The sequence below is a fragment of the Choloepus didactylus genome, chromosome 1 (genome assembly GCF_015220235.1).
Source record: "Choloepus didactylus isolate mChoDid1 chromosome 1, mChoDid1.pri, whole genome shotgun sequence".
NCBI classification, from domain to species: Eukaryota; Metazoa; Chordata; class Mammalia; order Pilosa; family Megalonychidae; genus Choloepus; species Choloepus didactylus.
In genome coordinates, this window is record NC_051307.1 from 223158773 (window position 1) to 223183293 (window position 24521).

General features: G+C 35.1%; 1 protein-coding gene across 1 annotated transcript in view; it reads right to left on the minus strand.

Moving 5' to 3' along the window:
• The window catches only part of TMF1 (TATA element modulatory factor 1), a 45245-nt gene extending 22394 nt beyond the window's left edge, over window positions 1-22851 (minus strand). The window contains 8 exon segments of the mRNA XM_037800067.1: window positions 6418-6574; window positions 6858-7024; window positions 7290-7432; window positions 10430-10535; window positions 16821-16944; window positions 17610-17713; window positions 19462-20681; window positions 21841-22851. Coding sequence (XP_037655995.1) covers window positions 6418-6574; window positions 6858-7024; window positions 7290-7432; window positions 10430-10535; window positions 16821-16944; window positions 17610-17713; window positions 19462-20681; window positions 21841-21982 — 2163 coding nt within the window. The 5' untranslated portion in view covers window positions 21983-22851.
• Between the last annotated feature and the right edge of the window lie 1670 nt (window positions 22852-24521).

Sequence of the window (24521 nt, forward strand, 5' to 3'; positions counted from 1 at the left end):
AGGAGCCGAGAGGTCACTCTGGTGGGCACTCTTATGCACACTTTAGACAACCCTTTTTAGGTTCTAAAGAATTGGGGTAGCTGGTGGTGGATACCTGAAACTATCAAACTACAACCCAGAACCCATGAATCTCGAAGACAGTTGTATAAAAATGTAGCTTATGAGGGGTGACAATGGGATTGGGAAAGCCATAAGGACCAAACACCACTTTGTCTAGTTTATGGATGGATGTGTAGAAAAGTAGGGGAAGGAAACAAACAGACAAAGGTACCCAGTGTTCTTTTTTACTTCAATTGCTCTTTTTCACTCTAATTATTATTCTTGTTATTTTTGTGTGTGTGCTAATGAAGGTGTCAGGGATTGATTTAGGTGATGAATGTACAACTATGTAATGGTACTGTAAACAATCGAAAGTACAATTTGTTTTGTATGACTGCGTGGTATGTGAATATATCTCAATAAAATGATGATTAAAAAAAAAAAAAAAAAAAAAAAAAAAAAACCCAGTCAGTAACCCTTTTTAGGTTCTAAAGAATTGGGGTAGCTGGTGGTGGATACCTGAAACTATCAAACTACAACCCAGAACCCATGAATCTCGAAGACAGTTGTATAAAAATGTAGCTTATGAGGGGTGACAATGGGATTGGGAAAGCCATAAGGACCACACTCTACTTTGTCTAGTTTATGGATGGATGAGTAGAAAAATAGGGGAAGGAAACAAACAGACAAAGGTACCCAGTGTTCTTTTTTACTTCAATTGCTCTTTTTCACTCTAATTATTATTCTTGTTATTCTTGTGTGTGTGCTAATGAAGGTGTCAGGGATTGATTTGGGTGATGAACGTACAACTATGTAATGGTACTGTGAACAATCAAAAGTACGATTTGTTTTGTATGACTGCGTGGTATATGAATATATCTCAATAAAATGAAGATTAAAAAAAAAAATAGATTGGGGTGATGAATGCATAACTATGTGATGGTACTGTGAACAGTTGATTGTACACCATGGATGACTGTGTGGTATGTGAATGTATCTCAATAAAACTGAATTAAAAAAAAAAAAAAAAAAAAAAAACCCAGTCAGTATCATCCTTTACCCTTTGGCCTGATTTGCTTTAGTCCTAACCAGATCCTTTCATTCATTTATCTAAGTGAAATCTGAACTCTTTTTTCAGAACTTTCAATAGTTGCCGTATGGCGTAATACATTCATAGCTGCCAAGCTCTAGCTCCGAGTCTCATGTGTCACACAGATATCCAAAGTTCCAGAGACCAACCAGGTTATACAGAAGGAGCTCAGCATCTCAGGATTTAGAGACAGCCGTTAAACTCAGGAATAGATGCCAGCACCCCTTCTTGATAAAAATACTAAGAATCAAAGGAAACTTCCTCAACATAATAAATGGCATACACAAAAAAACACTGTTAACATCATATTTAAAGGTGAAAGACTGAATTCTTTCCCGCTAAGATCAGGAATAAGACAAGAATGCCCACTGTCACCACTGTTATTCAATACTGTACTGGGGGTTCTAGCCAGAGTAATTAAGTTAGAAAAAGAAATAAAAAGCAATCTACATTAGACACAAAGAACCAAAATATTCCTGTTTGCAGAAAACATACTATATACAGGAAATCCTGAAAAATCTACAACAGTGCTCCTAGAGCTAATAAATGAATTCAGCTAAGTAGCAGGGCAGAAGATCAATACCCAAAAACCAGTAATGTTTCTACACAGAAGCAATGAACAATAGGAAGAAGAAATCAAGGAAAAAATTTCATTTACAACAGCAACTAAAAGAATCAAATATCTAGTAATAAATCTAACCAAGGATGAAAGCACTTGTACACAGAAAATGACTAAAAATTGCTAAAAGAAATCAAAGAAGACCTAAATAAACAGAAGGACATTCTGTGTTCATGGTTAGAAGACTAAATACTATAATAATGTCAATTCTACCTATAACCTTTACAGATTTAATGCAATCCCAATCAAAATTCCAAGAACCTTCTTTGCAGAAATGGAAAAGCCAATTATTAAATTTATATGGAAAGGTAAGGGCCCTGAATAGCCAAAGCCATGTTGAAAAAAAAGAACAAAGTTGGAAGACACACTTTCCAAACTTAAAACTTGTTACAGAGCCACAGTAATCAAACCAGCCTGGTACTGGTACAAGGACAGACATATAAACCAATGGAATTGAAATGCAAACACAGAATCTACCCTCACATTTATGGCCAACTGATTTTTGACAACAGTGTTTAGAAAACTATATGAAGGTAGATCCCTACCTCATACCATATACAGAAATCAACTCAAAATAGATTAAAGACCTAAATTTAAAAGCCAGACCTATCGAATTCCTGGAAGAAAATGTAGGGATGCACCTTCAGGACCATAGGTTAGGCAATGGTTTCTTAGTTTTTACACCTAAAGCACAAGCAACAAAAGAAAAAAAAATAGATAAATGGGACCTCATCAAAATTTTAAAACTTTGGGGTATCGAAGGACTTTTCCATGAAAGTAAAATGACAATCTACAACATGTGAGAAAATATTTGGAAATCACACATCCAATAAGGTTTATAATACATAGGGAAATCCTTCAACTCAACAACAAAAAGACAAACAATCCAATTAAAAAATGGGCAAATTATGGAACTATAACCCATAACATTCTTTGAAATTTGCTCTCTAGCTATTTGTTAAATCATACTTTCAAAGTTATCACTGTCATGTATATATGTTAAATTTCACAATAAAAAATGTGTTTTAAAAAATGGGCAAAAGATTTGAATAGAATTTTTCCCCAAAGAAGATATATAAATGGGCAAAAAGCACATGAAAAAATGCTCAACATCATTAGCCATTAGGGAAATGCAATCAAAACCAAATGTGGTATCATTTCACAACCATCAGAATGGCTGCTATTAAAAAAAAAAAAAAAAGATTGTTGGAGAGGATGTAGAAAAACAGGAACACTCATTCATTGCTGGTAGCAATGTAAAGTGGTGGTGCAACCACTGTGAAGACAGACTGGCAGTTCCTTAGAAAGTTAAGTATAGAACTACCATATAACCCAGCAATCCCACTTCTAGGAATATTCCCAAAACAACCGAGAGCAGGGACTTGAACAGATATCTGCACTCCTGTGTTCATACCAGCATTGTTCACAACTACCAAATGATGGAAGCAACACAAGTGTCCATCAACCAATGAATGGATAAACAAAATGTGGTGTGTGTGTGTATGTGTGTGTGCGTGTGTATAAATATATATATATAATGAAATATTATTCAGCTGTTAAAAAGAATGAAGTTCTAATACATGTGACAACATGGATGAACCTTGAAGACATTATGTTCTATGAAATAAGGCAGACACAAAAGGACAAACACTGTATGTTCTCACTGACATGAAATAATTAGGATAAAAGCTCATAATCAGAATCTAGAATATGGTAATTAGGGGATGGGGTAGGAGAAGGGAATAGGGAATTAAAGTTTAAAGGTACAGGGTTCCTATTTAGGACAACGGTAAAGTTTTAATAACGGAGTGTAGTGCTAGTAGCACAACACTGTGAACGTAATTAACAGCACTGAATTATGTATTTATATGCAATTAAAATGAGAAATTTTAGGTTGTACATATGGTAATAGAATAAAAATTTAAAAAATAAAAATCCCTGTAACTGCACAATACAAACAGCATACCCTAAGTTAAACCATGGACTATAGTTAATAGTATAATTATAAAAATGTGCTTTCATCAACTGTAACAAACATACCACAGCAATGCAAGGTGCTGATAATAGGGTGGTATATGGGACTCTGTATTTTATGCAAGATTGTTCTATAACCCCCCAACTTCTCTAATAAAAAAATAAACAAAATAAAATTATTTCTTAAGAGAGAAGATCAAATGATTTAAACAGATATTTCTCCAAAGAAGATATATACATACAAATGGTCAGTAAGCACATGAAAAGATGCACATCATCGTTAATCATCAGGGAAATGCAAATTAAAACCATAATGAGATAGTACTTCAGAACCCGTAGGATGGCTGTAACTTAAAAAACGGACAATTAACAGGCATTGTTAAGGATGTGGAGAAACTGGTATTCTCATGCATTGCTACTGGGAATATAAAAAGTGTGGCTACTGTGTAAAACAGTTTGGCAGTTTCTCAAAAAGTTAAAAGCAGAGCCTGAAGCTCTGCTCTCTGGGCTTATGACTCTGGCCACTCGGTCTGGGACTGTTCAGGAGAGAGAGATTACAATAGATTTAAACAAAATGAATATTTTAAAAATCCATTAATTCCTAGTGATCTTTTTTTTTTTTTTTAAGTGAGAAAGAGAAACCAAAAAATCTCATTGGTCACCCACTGAGAGTAGTTGGGACACAAACCCTTTTTAAAACTGTACTACAAGGTAACCAAATAAATATCTCTAGTTGATGACATAAAGTTCTCTTCATTAAAAAAATCCCAACTAATATGTTAATATGTTTAGAACAAATAGTACTATTAGAAATATCACCATTTTGTAAGCCTAAATGAACTGATACAGGCAATCACCAGTAGATGCTAAAGCAAGTTTAATGGGGAATTTACAGTGAAAAGATCAAGCTATTACCTAAACCCACTAATAAATTTTTGCATTACTAAAAGTGAGACCATCAGCCATCGTGTGCATCGTGTGATGCAATATGAAGTACACAGCACCATAATGAAGTATTTCTTTTTCCAAAAGCAGTACTTTAATCTCAGCAGTTGGAATTCTGTAAATTCCAATTTACAGAAAATATAGGGGCTAGAGGAAAAATTTTAATGACACCACAAGGAAGCAATCAGGCAAATCCATAATATGGGCATTCAAAAGGACAAATGATTGAGCTTTTCAATAAGTCAATGGCATGGGGACACTGGGAGGGTTTCTAAATGAAACCATGTCTGAGACAGGAAAATTTGAACACAGACTGAATATTACATATTAAGAAATTATTCTCATTTTTGTTAGGTGTGATTAGCTAAAAAAAAAAATGTCATTTTTCTTAGGGATACCTATGGCCATTTCTAAGGGCAAAATGACACAATGCCAGTAATACACTTTAAAATATCAAAGCCAAAGATAAAAAAGAGAGATGAAACAAGTGTGGGAAAACATTGATATTACTGATTCTTGAGAAGAAGTATATGAAAGTTCATTATAATAGTCTCTCTACACTTAGGTATTTTTGAAAACTTTAAAACATTTTCAAAATTAATTTGACAAAATAAAAACAGCTCTATAAAAGGACAGAGAAAAGACGGATCACTTTCTGCTGGAGTGATGTAAGGAAAGGGTCACCACAGATCAGAATTTAAGCAGAGAGTGATCAGTAAACACCTATCAAAAAGAGAGACATAGAGAAAATAAAATAAGGAACAGTATCTTTTGAGAGGCCAATGTGTTCAGAGAAAATAGTGAGTTGTAAGAATTGTACAAACAGCTATAGTAGTAGAAGACAGGATAGTAAAAGAGACTGCTGACGGCTTTGAGTAACAGGCTAACGGTGGGAAACCCTGGAATGCTTTTGGAGAGAGGAATAAGTTGATTAAGGCAACACTATACAAAGATTCTTCAGGATATGACAAATAGAATGATTATATACAAGAAAAGTTTGAAGGCAGGAAGGCAGACTCACTAAAAAATGAAAAGTACCCCCAAAAAAGTACTTCATTCCTATTTATAGAAGAGCAAACCAAAAACGAAACATATTGTTTACCCAAAGTTACACTTTGCCATTACATATCTCTGAAACAAATAACCCTATGCTCCTTTATACAGCAGAATTTCAATTTTTGAATTCTTTTTAATATAAGTCATTCTGCAAGGTAAAAATCATAATTCACATATATTTAACCATATCGAAATGATTAAGAAGATATTTCATTAAGTGTATGAAAAAGTGAGCCCAAGAATTATATACAAATTTTATAGGACAAAGCCTGCCAAATTTGTTTTCCCTATTTCATCTGAGGTCCATGTACTCTCCCAGATGGTATGAATGAGCTCTGGAGTTACATGAATTTTCCTGAAATTTTATGCAATAGTCAGTATTTAACGCACATGTGTATTTCTCTGGTAAGAAGGTCCCTAGCTTTCACAATATTCTAAAATAAGTCTGAAACTCACAAAAAATTAAGCAATACTGGTAAAATGAAACCATCACTTTTAACAGTTTAAACACACACACACACACACACACACAAAATTAAGTTTTCAGTACTCTTGAAATATGCCAAAAAGGATTATAAAGGAAATATAACACATATATCACTATATAAGGTAAGATTCAAGCTAGCTAATGAATTGTTTAATCTGCAAAATCACAAAAATTTAAGACTAATTTAAATCAACACCTATTGCTTACTTGAATTGCTAATGTTTCTTGCTGCTGATGGGCTTCTTCTTGGGCCTTTTCCAGTGCTGCAGAAAGCTCTTCTTTAGCTTTCATTTCACGACATAGAGCAGCTTCCTGTGCCACACTATCTTTTGCAGCATTGGCCTTGTGAAGATCAGTAAGTTCTCTTAAAAAATTAGATTGATAATTTTTGTTTAAATTAAAACAATATACACGCAAATTAATGAAGTTTCCACATGCAACAGAAATCTGCAGAATGAGGGAGAGTTTACAACATCATAAACACTGGCTGCAGTAACAATTCTCTGTTGAACCTGTCTAACCAGTAGCAAGCTCATATACCAGTAAGTTTAAAAATGTTAACAGTGATTAGACAATAGAAAAAGTTCTTCAACATCCCACTTTGAGAATCAATTCCAAATGAGTTGAGAATGTATTCATTTTCTTACTTGTATGCACTATCAAGGGCAGCCTGAATACTTCGGTTCTTTTCTTCAAGTTCATCCATGTCTATTTGAAGTTGGCCAAGATCCTTCTCCTGACGTTCTACCACAGAATTCAGTTTTTTAATATTTTCTCTATGTTGCTTCTCAACCTCTTCTTTGCCATCAAGGACCTATGTTATAAAGACAGACAAAATATTTTTCATTAATACCTGACAATAATAATTCAACTTATTATAATACATGGTAAATAACAGTGTTCCAGGAATCTCAAGTGTTATATAATGAAACAAAAATCTTAACATCCACCATATGAAAAATTCTTCTCACATAACATTACTCCATAAATCATTCCAAACGCTCTATAAACCATGTGTAACTGTTCATATTGGAAGTAATACCAGTAGATATGTACAGTGAATAATGACTGATAGTCACCTGTTTTAAATGTAGCAACTCTTCTTCTAGTTCTTTAACTTTTTTGTTCAGCTTTAGAATAATATTTTCATTTTCTTTGTCTTTAGCTCTTAATTTCTTAATGATGTTAGAATTATGCAGCTGCTGTTTTGAAAGTTTCTCTCCTGGTGATGGCAAAAAGTATAAATTCAGATACTATTGATTCCCTAAGAATCTAAATAGAATGTTTATCTAACCAGTAACTTAATATGACAAAATTTTTAAAAATCACCATTTTATAAGCCCCAACATAATAACTGATTTGGACAAAAATAACTGGGTGAAAGGATACTGGGGAACAGGCTATTTACACAGTCTTAAAGAATCACTCTCAAGTATTACTTATGTATTACAAAGGGGAAAAGAAGTGCTTCTACGATGGAGAAATCTGGTAGTCACCACCTTGACCAAGCATTCAATTTTAGTATCACCAGTTGTGATACAGCCTTACATTTTGTACGTACTGATGTAAGGGAGTGCTAGGTACACATTATCACTTATGATATTTCTCACTGGAAATATCTGATCTGAATCAAATCATGAAGAAACCCATAAATTCCTGAAAACTTTATAGGATAAGTGGCCTGGCTTTATAAAGGTTTTAATGTCAGGAAGAATAGAAAAGGACTTTCCTAGATTGGTGGAAGACTAAAAGGACATAACAGCCAAATGCAATGTACAAACTCGGACTGAATCTTGGATAGGAGAGTAGGCAGGACGGATGATTAGCTATAAAGGATAGTTTAAAGACAACTGGGATAAATTTGGAGACAAGTGGAATAAATGATGGACTATATGCTGGATGACATTTCTGAATTAATGCTGATCTTAGGTATGATTATAATTTGCTTATGAAAGAGAATGTACTTGCCCTTGGGAGATGTAGACTTAAAAAAGTAAGGAGTGGTGTGTTAACATGCAATGATACTGTATAGTCCCCAAGGTAGCGATCAAATACATGAACCCCCAAATTATAACCTTCAGTATAACCTTTATATAACATATATTCAAATAGTTTGGCAAAAGGGTAGATACGAAAGAGGTATGGCAGTTGATGAACCTAGGTAATAACATTATCAGGCATTCATTGTACTGTGCATTCAACTTTTCCGTAAGTTTGAAAATTTTCAAAATTAAAATATTAAAACTAATACTTGATGGACACGAAAGCTGTATGTAAATACTCCCACCTGAAATCATTCCATTTTCTCTATAAAGAGTTTCATTAAGCAAAAACATCAGCTCACCCCAGGACTAAATTCCAAAGGTGACATTTAATATTAATGTTTTTAATAATTAAAAAGAAATTTACAAAACCTAGCCTTCACCTAATTCTCTAATGTTATAACATAATGCAGTTTCTGATATCAAGACATCTTGAAATGATAATGATTATTTGTGTTTTATCAATTCCTCCCTCACTGTTCCATTTCAGAGCTTAGATTGTGTTTTATAATTATTTCTGTACCTATATTTCTCTAACACTAAAGGACAAGGACTGTGTTATATTATTGTATCACAAACAATATCTGACATAATAACTTTAATAAATATCTGTTAAATAAATATTTTCACTTGAAAACAACTTTTTCACACAAAGTGACTGATTCAGTTGTTATCAAACTCTACACTTACTCTGGAAATTCACTTAATTTCAATGATTTAAGCACAGAAATGTTTATCCCACCACTATTTGTAATATTAACATTTTAGAAATAAATGCCCAACATTAGGAAAATAGTAAAAAGAAAAAATATGGAATATCTACATAATGGACTTTAATACAGCCATTAATAATCATAAACAAAGTATTTAATGGCATAAGCAAATGTAAAAACAAGGATTGTAAATTATATAAATGATCTTTATGTTTAAAAATCCATTAAAAAGAGACAAGAAAAAAATGTCAGACTTAATAGTTCCTATAAAATGGAATTATGATCTATTCTCTTAATTCATCATACTTTTCCAGAAATCCAAAAATTTCTGCAAATAGTGACTACTAGTCTTAGAACAAGAAAAACTTACAGAGAAAGAAAAAAAGAAATTCACTTGACCACTGTGAAGGTTAGGTTCATGTGTCAACTTGGACATGTAATGGTGCCAGTTGTCTGGTCAAGTAAACACTGGCCTAACCGTTTCTGCAAGGACATTTCATGGCTGTTAACAAACCAGAACACTGTTTTATTAAATCATCAGTCAGTTGATTGCATCTGTGGCTGATTACATCTACAATCAACTAAGGGAGAGTCTTTTGCAATGAGAGAATATAATCACTTTGATTTAATCCAATTAGGTGAAGACTTTTAAGGGAGAAGAGAGTACTTTCACTTTTTCTTCAGCTAGCCAGCCTCTCCTGGGGAGTTCAATGAAGAACTTCATTGGAGTTGCTAGCTCACTGCCTGCCCTATAGAATTTGGACTCGTGCATCTCCACAGTTGTATGAGACACTTTTATAAATCTCGTATTTACAGATATCTCCTTTTGGTTCTGTTTCCCTAGAGAATCCTGACTAATATAACCTCCTATTCCAAAACCTCCTCATGTATTACCCTAGGGAGAAAAATACATAAATTCATTGTCCATTTGTAATGATTTATCTTGTGACAGATCTTTAATTTCTATGTCCCTGTTAATTACAAATCATTTCATAGACAGGAATGCTTAAGAACTGAAAAATCTGAAAATGAATATAATGAAAAATTCACTATCAAATGCCAGAAAAATACAATGATACTGTATAGTACCCAAGGTAGCGATCAGATAATACACGAACCCCAAAATTGTAACCTCCAATATCTTGGCTCAAACAGTGGGCTTTTAATACTGATTACAAGCCTTCTTAGAGAAGCAATGAAAACTCCAAAGTGCTGACTATTCTTCAGGGTATTATTTTTTTTTTACCTCCCTAGAAACAAAAAGCTACATACATATATCTCTGCCTCTACGCACATCCCTCTCCATTCTTCTATAAACTGCCAGCTATCATTTCTGAACTTTAAGTCCAAACCTTCCATGCTTCTAATACCTTTTACTAGCAAACAATAGCTAGTCATGTGGCAGGCATTTCCTGGTTCTTACAACATTTTCCATAACCAGCTAAATGCTTTAACTTCACGCACCTTCTTCCATTAAACCTCGGATTTGCTCATCCTTCTCTTTCAAAAGGTCTGTGGTTTCACTACTATTTAACCTAGTAGCAAGCTCTTCTTTTATACTTTTGATTTCCTAAAAAATAAATAAATAACATTTATGAATATCATAAAGGATTATTTTCATTCTAGCTATATTTTCTAATTTTTTCTATATTCAAAGAGGCCATCAATAATCACAATCTCTGCCATAAATTTTGTTTAGTTAACCTGAATTTATTACTTTGGTTAATTAAGACCAAGAAAACAGCTATAAATACAACATTCAAAACCTAAATTAAGACAGAAGCAGATTTTTTTCAGGCAATTTTACTGAGATATAATCACATGACATACAATCATTCAAAGTGTACAATCAGTTGTTCACAGTATCATCATATAGTTGTGCTTCCCTCGCCACAAACTTTGAACATCTTCATTACTACAAACAATACAATAAAAATTAAGATAAAAAAAAGAACATCCAAAACATCTCATTCCCCTCCTCCCCTCATTGTTCATTTACTTTTTTTAATACAGTTTAATTGAGATATATTCACACACCCTATAGTCATCCACAGTGTACAATCAATATTTACAGCACCATCATACAGTTGTACATTCATCACCAGAATCAATTATCTTTTCCTTACTCCAAAATAGAAATAAAAGCAAAAAAGAACCCCTAACTCTTTCCATCCCCTCCATCCCACCCTATTCTTCATCTAATTTTTGTCCCCATTTTTCCATTCATCTGTCCATACGCTAGATAAAGGGAGTGCAAGCCACAAGGTTTTCACAGTCACACTGTCACACTGTCACACTATGCAATCTACATATACAATCAGTCTTCAAGAATCAAGGGTACTGGGTTGCAGTTTGACAGGTATTTTCCCTCTAGCCATTCTAATACACTAAAGACTAAAAAGGTGATATCTATATAGCAGAGAAGAATACCCTCCAGAGTGACGTCTCAACTCCATTTGAAATCTCTCAGCCACCGGAATCTTATTTTGCTTCATCTCTTTTCCTCCTTTTGGTCAAGAAGATCCTCTCAATTCCACAGTGCTGAGTCTAGGCTCATCTCAAGGTGTCATTTCCCATGTTGCCAGGGGATTCACACCCCTGGGAGTCACATCCCACGTAGTGGGGGAGGGCAGTGAGTTCATCTGACAAATGGGCTTAGAGAGAGAGGGGGCCACATCTAAGCAACAAAGAGGCTCTCTGGGGGGGACTCCTAGGCACAATTATAGGTGGACTTAGCCTCTCCCTTGCAGCAACTAGCCTCACAGGGGAAAGCCCCCTGATTGAGGGCTCAGCCCAATAAATTGGCAGCCCTCAATGTTTGCGGGAAAATCAGCGGTAGCCCAGATTGGGAAATCCAACACTTCCGCACTTCTCCCCAGCTCCCCCATATCACTGTGGGATGTGTCGGGATTTCACTCCAGCCTATACCAACTCACCAAATCCCACTTCCCATTCAAAGCACCATACACCTATGGTGTTCAAACAAACCAATCACATAAGTTAAATTATCTAGTGTGCTACAAAAAATATAGATCCCACACCAGATAAACATCTCCTCCCTTGGTCTCACACATAAGTTGTGGTTTTAAACCCAGTCAGGATCATCCTTTACCTTTCATTCATATAGCTAATTAAAGTCTGAATTCTTTTTCAACTCTTTCAACAGTTGCCATATGGAGTAATACTGACATTCATAGCTGCCAAGCTCTAAAGTCTCATGTGTCACGCAGATACCCAAAGTTCCAGAGACCAACCAGGTTATACACAAGGAGCTCAGCACCTCAGGATTTAGAGATAATCATTACAACTCAGGATTAGATGTGACTGCTGTAGGAGCTTACAATCTAGAGACCATTACAATAAGCATTTCCCTGATAAACTGTACTCTAAGATTCAGTTCTCAGAGTTTACACATTATAGTTAGTCCATATTAGTGAGGCATTATAGTGTTTGTCCTCTCCTTTCTGGCATGAGAAGCAGGCTTTAACGTGGAAATACAAATGAGAAAAAATTAAGTTTCAAAACCCTTCTTCACTAACTCTACACATATATTCTATGAGTTAAGCATTACACTGGGAATAACAGTTTTCACTGTATTTTCCTCATTTAGAACTCTTGCACCTACTAGTATTTTGTGAAATGAAGAGAAAGCATGATTATAAAAACTTCAATATGCTTCAATAAACAGAGATTCAGCAGAAAAATGTTAAGATGGTATATCTTTTAAAACCATATTGGTGATGTGAAAATTGTTCAATGATTTAAAATCTGATTTTAAACTAAGCTCTAAAACTAAGTAACAGCTAAAAACAAGTACTATTTATTAAGTATTTAAACAGTGGTTTGTATCCATTTATTCCTCACAACAATCTTATGAGGAAGGAACTTGCATTAATCAACTATATCTTAAATAAAGAAACTAAGGCTCCGAGAAATCAACTAAACTCTGAAGGTGAGAGAGCTAGTAAGTGAACCCAGGTCTGTGAGTCACCAAAGGCCATGCTCTGACCTATACACAATATTTCTGTCTATTTTCCAACTGTCAAAAATACATCCATTCATCAAGGTCTAATTAGAATTCTAATTCACAAAATTTTCCTCAATTTTCCAGGTCAGAATTCAACCTCTATAATATCATTCCAAACTGCTTATTCATTTTGATCTAGAACTTATTTCATTCTGCCTAGCAGTATACAGCTGTTGGCATTATCCCACACCTATCACTAGAAAAGTAAACACTTCACTTAAAATAATTAGATTCACCTTTGAATTTCCTATGTATCCAAAGCAAGGGGTTTACATACAGCACTACATATAAAATATGTTAAACTGATCTGGATCTAAGTTTTTTCATCTATAGCTAATAGTTTGGATCTATTTTAGGTCTCCAATTCTAAATGCACTACTGAAAAAGAAAACACTACTTAAAATCTAATTTCTTGATTACGCCTGTCCAGATGGAATACAATAGGGACAGAAAAAGGTAAAGTTGGTTAGGTAGTCTCAAGTGGTTGCTAGTGTCTAGTGAACGAGCTAATTAAAGCAGCCAAGATGACATATTTTTTTTTTCTGTAAGAATATACACAGAAAAATTGTAACTATTAACATTACCAATGGTAAAGAAGGTGAAAAGCACCCTAATGAACAAAGGCAAATATTAAGACAATGTTATTACTAATAGTTGGAATGCAAGTATAATTCCTGTTGGGGATTGAATCATGTCCCCCAAAAAAGGCATGTTCAGTTCCCAACCTCTGATCCTGTGGGTATGAACCCATTTTGAAACAGGACCTTTGAAGTTAAGGTGTGCCCAAACTGAATGACGATGGCTCTAAAGTCAATATGGCTGAAGCCTTTATAAGCAATGGAAATTGGATGCGGAGAGAGAGAAGCCACCAGGAGCAGCCAGATGCTGGAAGTCAACAGAACTTAGAAGACAAAGAAGATACCACCATAAACACTGCCATGTGACAGAAAAGCCAAAGAACCCCAAAGACTGCTCGCCAGCCAGAAAATAAAGACGCTAGGAGGAAGTAAGCCTTCTAGCCTCTCAAACTGTAAGCGAATAAATTCCTGTTGCCATCCATTGTATGGCATTTATTTTAGCAGCTGGGAAACTAAAACAATTACTAACCTTAGTTGGTTACCAATTTTTATAAAATCCGACTATTCCCAAATAAGAAGAATTAGAATAACAGTTCCCAACCAGGGGTGATTTTGTGCCCTCAGGGAACATTCGGCAATGTTTGCAGACATTTTCAATTATCACAACATTGGATGGGAGGGTGGTTTGCTACTGGTATCTTGTGGACAGAAGTCAAGGATGCTGCTAAACATTCTATAATATAACGGACAGCTCCACTCAATATAGAATAATCCTGACTAAAACATCATTAGTGCCAAGGCTGAGAAATCCTACATTAGAATAAATCAACATTACACCACCTAAAAGAGTTACCAACCAATAGATACTTACATTTTAAAATTACTTTGGCTTCACAACTATATAATGGTAATGTGAACAACTGATTGAACACCCTGGATGATTGCATGGTATGTGAATACATCTCAATAAAACTGAATTTTTTAAAAAATGGGCAAAGGATTTGAAGGCACATTTTTCCAAAAAAGATAAACAAATCGCCAACAAGCATGTGAAAAGATACACAACACCATTAGCCATTAAGGAAATACAAATCCAAACTATAAGGAGGTACCACTTCACACCCACTAGAATGGCTATAAACAAAAAGATGAACAGCAAGTCTTAGCAAGGATGAAGAAAAATTAGAACCCTCTTTGCCAGTGGAAATGTAAAATGGTGCACGTGCTCTGGAAAAGTTTAGCAGTTCCTTAAATAAGAGTTACCACATGACCCAGCAATTTCACTCCTAGGTATATAACCAAGAGAATTAAAAACATATATCCACTCAAAAACTTATACATAGTATACAACAGCCAAATGTGGAAACAACCCGAATGTCCATCAACTAATAACCAAAATGTAGGCAAACTGTGGTATATTCATACAATGGAATATTATTTGGCCGTAAAAAAAGAATGAAGTATCAGTACATGCTATGACATGGATGAACCCTGACTCCTTAGCAAAGGAGCCAGTTACAAGAGAACACCTATATGATTCTATTTATATGAAATGTCCAGAATAGGCAAATCCATAGACAAAAAGTAGATTAACAGTTGCCTAGTGCTGGGAAGAGGGGTGGAGGGGTGGATTTGGAGGTGATAGCTCAAGAGTATGGGGTTTCTTTTTGAAGTGATAAGTATGTTGTAAAATTGATTGTGACAATGGCTGCAAAACCCTACGAATACACTAAAACCAATGAACTGTACACTTTAAATGGGTGACTTGTAAGTTATACAAATATCTCAATAAAGCCACATGTATAATTCGTAAATAAATTACTTTGGCTTGAAGAAGCACATACGTTTGAAGTGGTAGGGAAATAGTACATGAAAGTAATGATAAACACTTTGATTTATATATATTGCTGTTTGGATTTAAGTATTATTTATTCTGATGGAATTAACATTTAAAAAAATTATCCTCATGACCCTTGCTATGTACCTTGCAAGGACTTACACATAAATTATAAAAAGAAGTATCTGTTCAGATTTTTTAAAGTGTCAAAAATCTATCATTTTAAATGTATCAAAAGATGTACTGAGTATTAATATACTATACATTCTCCCTTTAATCTTATTTCTCTTGCTTTTTAAACCAAAATGTTATTAATGCATTCCTCAAGAACCTGTCAATTACATGGAACCTTGATTAGAGAGTGAGATCTAGTTTGTTTCCACAGGTCACTGTAAAGCCCCGATACATCCCAGAGTAATTTGGGCAGAGAATTAAAAAAGTATTTGAAAGCCCCCTAGAGAGACTGGAGAAAAATGTAGAAATAATAAACTTACCTACCTGGGGAATTCCTTATATTCTCGCAGGCATTAGGACTACCATCTTAGTAAGCCAAGCCCTCGATCTTAGTGCTTCCCCTTATGAAGACTATTATTGCAAAGGAGAGGCTAAGCCTACTTATACTTGTGCCTAAGAGTTATACCCCAGATAACCTCTTTTGTTGCTCAGATGTGGCCTTTCTCTAAGCCAACTTGATATGTGGACTCACTGCCCTCCCCTCTACATGGAACATGACTCCCAGGGGTGTAAATCCCCCTGACAACATGCGAAATGACTCCTGAGGATGAGTTTGGAACTGATATCGTAAGACTTTTAAGAAAGCCTTATGGACCAAAATGGGGAAGAGCAATGAAACTAAGTAAAGTTTCAGTGGCTAAGAGATTTCAAATGGAGTCGAGAAGTCCTTCTGAAGGTTAATCTTATATAACATATAGATATCCCTTTTTAGTTTTTAGTGTACTAGAATATCTAGAAGGAAATATCTGAAACTGCTGAACTGCAATCTAGTAGCCTTGATTCTTGAAGATGAGTGTTTAACTATATAGCTTATACTGTATGACTATGTGATTGTGAAAACCTTGTGGCTCACAATCCCTTTATCCAGTATATGGATAGATCAGTAGAAAAATGGCGACAAAAACGTAAATGACTAATGGAGGGATGGGGGGATGGGATGGTTAGAGTGTTTTTTTTACTTTTATTTTTATTCTTATTCTTATTACCTTTTTTGGAGTAATGAAATATTCAAAACTTGATTGTGGTGCTGAATGCATAACTATATGATGATACTGTGAACAACTGATTGTACATTTTGGATGATTGTATGGTATGTGACTATATCTCAATAAAATTGCAGGAAAAGAAACTATGTCTATATTACAGAGTTTAATTAATATTATGTTAAAATTCCATTACCTTTTTAGCAGCATCTCTCTCTTTGCAGGCTAGCTGAGCTTTCTTTTCTGCTTCTGCAATTCTTTGAGTAAACTCATCTTTCAAGGAAGAAATGCTACTGCTTTCTTTCACTCTGGACATTTCACTAAATTTAAAATAATGTTTAAGAATGACGAGACTGTTTATATATGTTTATATATTAAAAAAGGTTTACAAAATGTTATCTCCAATACATCCATACATTACTAAAATAGATCAATTTAAGGTCTATTAACTTTTAAGAGAAAAATTATCTATTTAATTTATTTAGCACACCTCAAAGAAAGCCCATTATAAAGTGAAAAGGTCACCAATATTTGATGTGCAAAAATAAGAAAAAGAAAATACAATTTTTCATTTCTGAAGGTTTAAACTGATTTTATAATTTTTTCAGCTTAGAAAAACATGTTTCAAATCTTTTTGTGTCACATTTTCACAATCCTCCTTAAAGCAACACAAAACTCAATATTTTTTAAACTACAATATCAGTTTTCTTTAAATACATTTGTTGTTTAAAATCTCTAATACTAAAAGATAATTAACATTTAAGAGAGAGGTGTGTGTTTTTTTTCTCCCAAAACACTTCTCTTCAATGCAAAAGGTAATCTGATAAAGATAATTTAAGGGGCAAAATAATCTCTAAGTAAGATTAGAAAAGAAATGCTACACAAGACATTTTAATTTCAAAAATATTCTTTAGTAACAATAAAGTATATGGATGGACCTCTACAAAATGTGTAAAAGTAATTATAATATTTATAAAATACTTACTCTTTCAGATTATCATAGGCTTCTTCTAGAAGTGCTTTTTCTTTACTAAGAGACAATAACTGAGTCTCCCTTTTTTCCAGTTTCTCATTCAGAAATTCAACTGTCTGGTTCAGAATACATAAAAGTCAAAACATTTAATTTTTAAAAGACCATTTTTACACACAGGTGATGAGTTGTAAAGGTAATCCAATCACTATAATAAATAAAACAGCATAATCTCATGAAAATAATTTTTAAAATATTGGAAACACAGTGGATACAAAACAAGAACTCATACATATCTAATAGGAGTATAAATTAGTATAACCACCCAGCTGATGGGAGTATAAATTAGTACAACCACTTTGGAAAACAATTAGGCAATATCTAGTTGAAGATCTATATACCTTTTGATGTAGAAAAATCTACTTCTAGGTATTCTGTAGAGGGGAAAATTCTTGTATATGCATTTCTAGGTTACTTATACAAGAACATTTATAACCGCTTGTTGTAAAAGCAATAATCTGGGAACACCTTGAGTGCCAAACAAAAGAGGAAGAGAGATAATGCAAGCAAGGAAGGTCAAAGAGAGAACTTCAAAGCCTCTGGTAATGTTCTGTATCTTAGCTGGGTAGTGGGGATATGGGTATCTTTTTTTTAATATTATCTTTTAAGCCAGACATACAATATATACTTTTTTTAGTATGATTAACATTTCATTTAAAAAATTAAAAGTAATTTTAGAAATCCTAGAGGCATATAATTTTATAATCTTCAGAATACATCAATATAAAAGCTAAGCAAAATGTAATGCTTAGTGTATCTTACTCCTTAGCTCCTGAAGCAGTGAAAAACGTGTGTGAGGGGAGGAAGGGTGTGTTTTGGACTCAAAAACTAAAATACTACCTGAGTTATGTCTGAAATTATTTTAGAAATCACTTACCTCCTTAAGCACACTGAAAACAGTTCAAACATTTCTTACTGATAGTAATTAGTGCTGGTTTCAGGAATGAAACAGCTACTGCAGTTTTAAATTGTAATACTGCATGGAATTTGTTTCTGAGTAATATCAAGCCTAGACAAAAGAACCTGGCACTTTTTTTATATTAAATAATTCAATACATGGCACTTACAGGACATTTCTTCAAGACATCCTATATTTCAGAGGGGTCTATTAAAGATGCCAGATCCAACTCAATTTCTATATCTAAAAATCATAGGAAAAACCAAAACTGTGACATAATGTTAACTGAAAACTTTTACGCCACTTTCCTTTCATATTTTACTAAGTAAAAATTTGTCATTCCTAAGAAATGGCTTTTTTCCTTGGATATTTCTGTTTCATATTCATGTAAGATAGCTATCAATCGAAGACATCAAAAAAGAATATAAAGAAAAAACAAATGGAAGCAATTAACAGAAAAGCATTAGTAATAACTCTAAAGGCTAAGTTCCCATTTAAGATTTGATATCAATTACGTGAACATGCAAAAAAATTATGTACAAAAACTACATAATATTTAAATTTGTTTCAACACCTCTGCAAAGGAGTTGAAGATGTATGTTAAAGTAAGAAGACAATATTTTGTAAACTGACATGCTTGTTGCATGAGAGAATTTTAAGATAACTACTCATCAGCGATGAAGTAAGTTGGTGAATTATTTTACTATTCCACCACAGCTCCCTTGGAGAAATTTCAAAAAATTTAGTATCATTAGCTCTTCAATTTTAAGGTCCTCAATGACACTGAAATGACAAAATATCTTTTTTAATCAGTACAAATACTTATGTATTACTGAAAATACTTATAAAACAAATTATTTTATTTCTGAAAAGGACAACCTAAAATCCCCTTCCAACTTTTAGAGTTACCTTGCAAAAATCTTCCTTCCCAGAAAGTGCTTCTGGCTGACTTTCAGCAGCCTTACATTGCTCAGACATCTTGTCCAAGACAGCATCCCCTTCACTTACTGGTGGAGAAGAAACCAAGATATCAGGCTGTTCACAGTTAACAGGAGTTGCACTTCGTCCACTTTCTTCCATTTCTGTTTCCTCAGTGGGTATAATTAATGTTTCATTTACTTCTTCAGATTTGCCTTCAACAGACTCAACTATTTTAGTCTTTGGAGTTGAAGAATTAACTATAAGAGGTACTAAAGTATAGCCCTTGCCTGACAATTCATCGTCTGAATTGATTTCGCTTACACTCCGGCTATCTAACGACTGCACACTAAATGAGTCTATTCTTTCAAAAGCATCAGAAGAGCAGCAACTCTCAGTGAGCTTTTGAAAATCATCTAAGCGATTATATTCAGGACAAGCAGATGCAGAGAGAAGCTGAAAAGATGTCTGCATCAAGTGAAGACTTGATTTTGAATCTGTAGTCTCTTGTCTTGAACTTGCTGAGCTCTCACTGATTACACTTTCATGATCTAAAACTTCAATATCACTAGTGGTGGAAGTACCTGATGAGAAGGTACTAACAGGAGGAGAAGGTGTATTGCTCTGTCTGTCTTCATGTTTTTGTTCCTTAGGTTCCAAAGCCATGTCCTTTGTTTCTGCTGTGAGAGGCTGTGTAGACACAGTAGGTACATTTTCTGTAGTCGTTTTCACATTAATTACACTTTCAGATATTTTCAAACATCTGGTTGGCACCTTCATATCAGATTCTTTATTAACAATTTTTTTTTTATTAACAATTTCATCATGCTTGCCTTCAGTTTTAGGTGATGGAGTCTCTACTGCCAGAGTTTCCCCTAATGCACAAAGAGAAGAGTCTTTTGCTTTTGACTCAGTTGTTTCAGTTCTTGACTCTCCAGTGTGCAAGGATTCCTGTAAAGTGCTTTTTACTTCATCTTCCGGTCGTTGTGATTTAGCTGGTGGTTTTGATACCACAGGACTCTTTTGAATGGTCTGGACATCCACCGCAGAGAGAAAGGCACTGAAGAAATTTTCAGATTCATCTACCACAGTCCTCCGAACTGGCTTTGTAATTGCTTTAGGAGAGGCTATTGGTGGACTCTGAGGTTCAGTGTTTGATTTTAACCCCCAGGTTGAAGTATCCCATCCTCCACCAACCGGGGAACTTATTCCTTTGACAAAAAAGAAATATTAAAAAGGAAAAAAAGTCATATATTACATTAATCTTTCAATCACGATTATAACTCAATATAAATATTTAAAAAAAGAAACAGAACCTATAGAATACAGACTGTAATTTGTACCTGTTGAACTCCTTGTTTACTAATCAATTAGTTCTTGAGTTAACTTCAGACCTTAAAGAGGAAAACCAGAATAGATTTGCCCAAAAGGAACTAGAAGCCACTGCAAAATGACCCTACCTTCTATTGCAGAATATCAACAATAAAACATAGTTATAAGCTAAATAGAGGTCAACACTCAAAAACTGAACCCAAAATATTGGTGATAAATGTCCAGAAAGATGGAGTAGTAAAGAATAACTTACTCTTTTTAACATAAAGCTTCACACCCCCAAAACCTACAAATCTTTATTTCACACCCTAGAACGGGTGTTTCCTTATGCCGAGAGTCAAAAGCAAATGAAGATTTCCAAGACTTAAGTTCACTGAATCTGAAAGAGAAATGGCTGCTATTCAGTAATAAAATGTGATGGAAACCAAAAATCTTGGACAACAGTTTCCACGAGTAATACCTCCAACATATTCAGTCCCTTACTTGCTGTGTGACCTAGGACAAGTTACTCAGTCTTTCTGAACCTCATTTTCCTCTTCAGTAAACCAGGAAAATAATAAACCTAACTCGAGAGCTGTTTTGAAGATGAAAGAGGCACAAGGCACATTACAGGCTACCAAGCATGAAATGTTCACTAAATGTTAGCTATTGTTCTTCTCATCCCTGTTGATTTACATACGTCAGACCTTGACTCCAAACAGTGCCCGAAGCGCCCAAAGTCTGTGGATGCAATTCAACTTTACAGGAAGCTGTTCCAAGAGACTGCTAGGAGAAATGACCAACAAATCAGACCTGACGTCCGCAGCCGGCAGGACCTGCACCCAGTCCCAGGACCAACGGCAAGGAAAAACCTGAGATTGGATTTTATCTCAGGACGAAAGCAAAGACTGATCTGGAGACGAAGCACTTGGGAACCGGCCGGAGAAAATTATTTCCTCAGAACTCTCAACGAGGAAGGATCCCCTACATCACTTAACCTGTTTGCCTCAGAAGAGAAGCCCACAGGAGCCCCCGGGACCCTACTCCTCCTTTCCTTACCCGGCTCTCCATAAGGAATGGTCTCAGCCCAAGCGCTCGGCTCCTCTTCCTGGATGTCCAGGACCCTGTCGATGGACTTCTGGGCCTGAGAAAGAGCCTGCTTGGCGAAGCTGGAGAGCTGGGACGCATTGAACCAACTCATCTCCCCTCCTCAGCCAGAGAGGCGGCGGCAGCTCCAAGCGAGAAGGCCTCACGCCAGGCCGACCGGCCTCAGGCCCGAGGAAGGGTGCAGAGGAACTGCCTCGCCCCCTTCTCACTAGGTGGGCCCTTTCAGCGAGCGGCCATGACCCAGACCATCTTTCCCGAGCCGGGGATGTTACCCTCAGCCCTTCCCGCACAGCAGTGGCGAAGCGCCGGGGTGCGCATGCGCAAGCTTCTTCCACGTACACAACAACCGAATCCGGGAGCCCAGAGGTTGCGTCAATAGACGGAAGAACGAAGGTAAGGAACTTGGACGTCACATCCGGGAGCCAGAGTTGCCCTTAGTTACCGAGAAACGCGGAACGACGGTTCCAGCTGAGAAACCGATCCCCCGGCGGACTGCGAGCAACAAGCCAAGAGGGAAACACTGGTTACCACCAAGGGCGATTCCTCTGTGGGGAATAAGCGAGTTTTCACGTGGGCTCCTCCCCAGAAAATAGTTCACGTACTAAAAGCTAGCGCCCTACTAGTAACAACTGCAAACAAATGGAAGTTTGGGTCTCCCTTACTTTCCCTTGCCTCAAATAATCAGTTGTGTTAATTTGAAGGAACCCTGGTTTAGATTCGCCTGAAAAGACTGGAGAGTGTATAAAAGGCTTAACCTAGCCCACTGGATGAAAGCAAAAATCCGTCTTCCACAAGTGTTGCCTGCAGATCATGCAGTTGTATGATTCAAACACTGGTACATGTAACGCGGTGCACAAGGCACAAGCTCCAGCTCACGATACTGGACACACACTGCCCCAGTCTGAAAAATCACCCCAGGGAAACACAAACGGTTTCCCTATTAATACGCATTGTGCATATTACTTAAAATATAACTTTTTCTGCGTGCAACATCTCCAAACATTTGACATCATAATCCAGTCAGAAACTGGTTTGGTCCCCATAATGTTAAATAAAAAATCCTACTGGTTTATAATATCCAGACTTCTAGCTTCTTCTTAAAAATCTTAACTATTCACATGAGAACAGTCACCTGGATTGGTTGCTCCTTTCAACAAGTAATTTACACTCACTCCAGTCTGTCACAGACCCCACACTCATTTTATTACACCCTGCCTGCTGTGGTTATTTGCCTTAACTACCTGTCCCCCATGGACATTTTGAGTATTTTACTCCACTGCAAGGTACTATACCATAAAGAAATTTTTTTCTTAATAAAAAAAAATTCAACTTAAACCCTGCCCTTAAAGAAGTTATGATCATAATTTTTTCTAACCTTAATAATTTTATCTAACCTTAATAAATTTTATCAATAATTTCACCTAACCTTAATAAAAATGTGCATGTTGAAATTCTTACAATTCAGTAATCTACACAAGTAGTACTAAACAACTGAGGCACTTTCAAGCAGGTCAGCTAAGTAGTTTGAGGAGGTTTAGGGGCAATTAGGGTTCAAATCCCTGTTCCAAGACTTCTAATTGTACAGCTCTGGGTAAATGACCTATACCTTCTAAAACTACTCAGCTCTCAAATGATTATATTATCACCTTCTCACAAACCTATCTCAAGAATTATTATATAGCACCTGTACAGAGGAGGTTCTAAATGTTAGTTCCTTCACTTTCAAAGATTTAAGCTGAAGCTATACTTTTTCACTAAATCATATAAATTTATCCTGCATAGTTTTCTAATAAAACTTAAATTATTTTTTAATATGGAACTAGAAAAAATAATAAATGAAAACAACCCAGTGACACATAATCACAAAGGTCTTCAATAGAAAGCTGCCACGTAAGTCAAAAAGAATATGAACAGGTGCTGCATATTCCCACTTGAAGATACTAGAATCCAATTTTTAGTACTTAACTATGTTTTAAGGCTAGTCCTTTAGGGGAAGAAAAGAATTTTAAGAGACATTAATTTTAAAAAATATTATTCCATTTCGTTACATTATTTTCTTAGAGCAAGTCAAATTAAGTCAGATTTTCTGTGGAAATCACAGAAGTTTTAACTCAGGTGCAATAAAAAGTAGGGTTTGGTAATTCAGCTTAAAAGTTATCTGTACATTACTACAGAACTACTTAATAAAAGGTTAAATATTTCAGTGAAAAAAGTAGATAATATATGATTTTATTAATAAATAGTGCGAAAGCATCAGTGGTAACTATTTAAACATTAAATTCTTTTAAACATCCATGTTTTGGCTTTAATATTGTGCATATTGGCCTCTATGTTATTCCAAATAAACACATGAAAATATTTCCCATTTCCATGCATAGGAATTTAGCCCTAATCCCATTTACAAATTATTATGCATAAGGTAATCCTTTGCCATAATTAATATTCATTTGGACAGCCACAATTAAATGAATATTAAATCAAGCAACAAATACCCTATGTTCAATATGCTTTAGATGTCAAATGGGTTGTGATATTTAATGGCATTTAAAACTTAATTTTTTACTTTCTTTAAAGGGATACCTTTTGTATACGTGGGTGCTCAACTGAAAGTTGAGGAATGCACTCTTTGACCA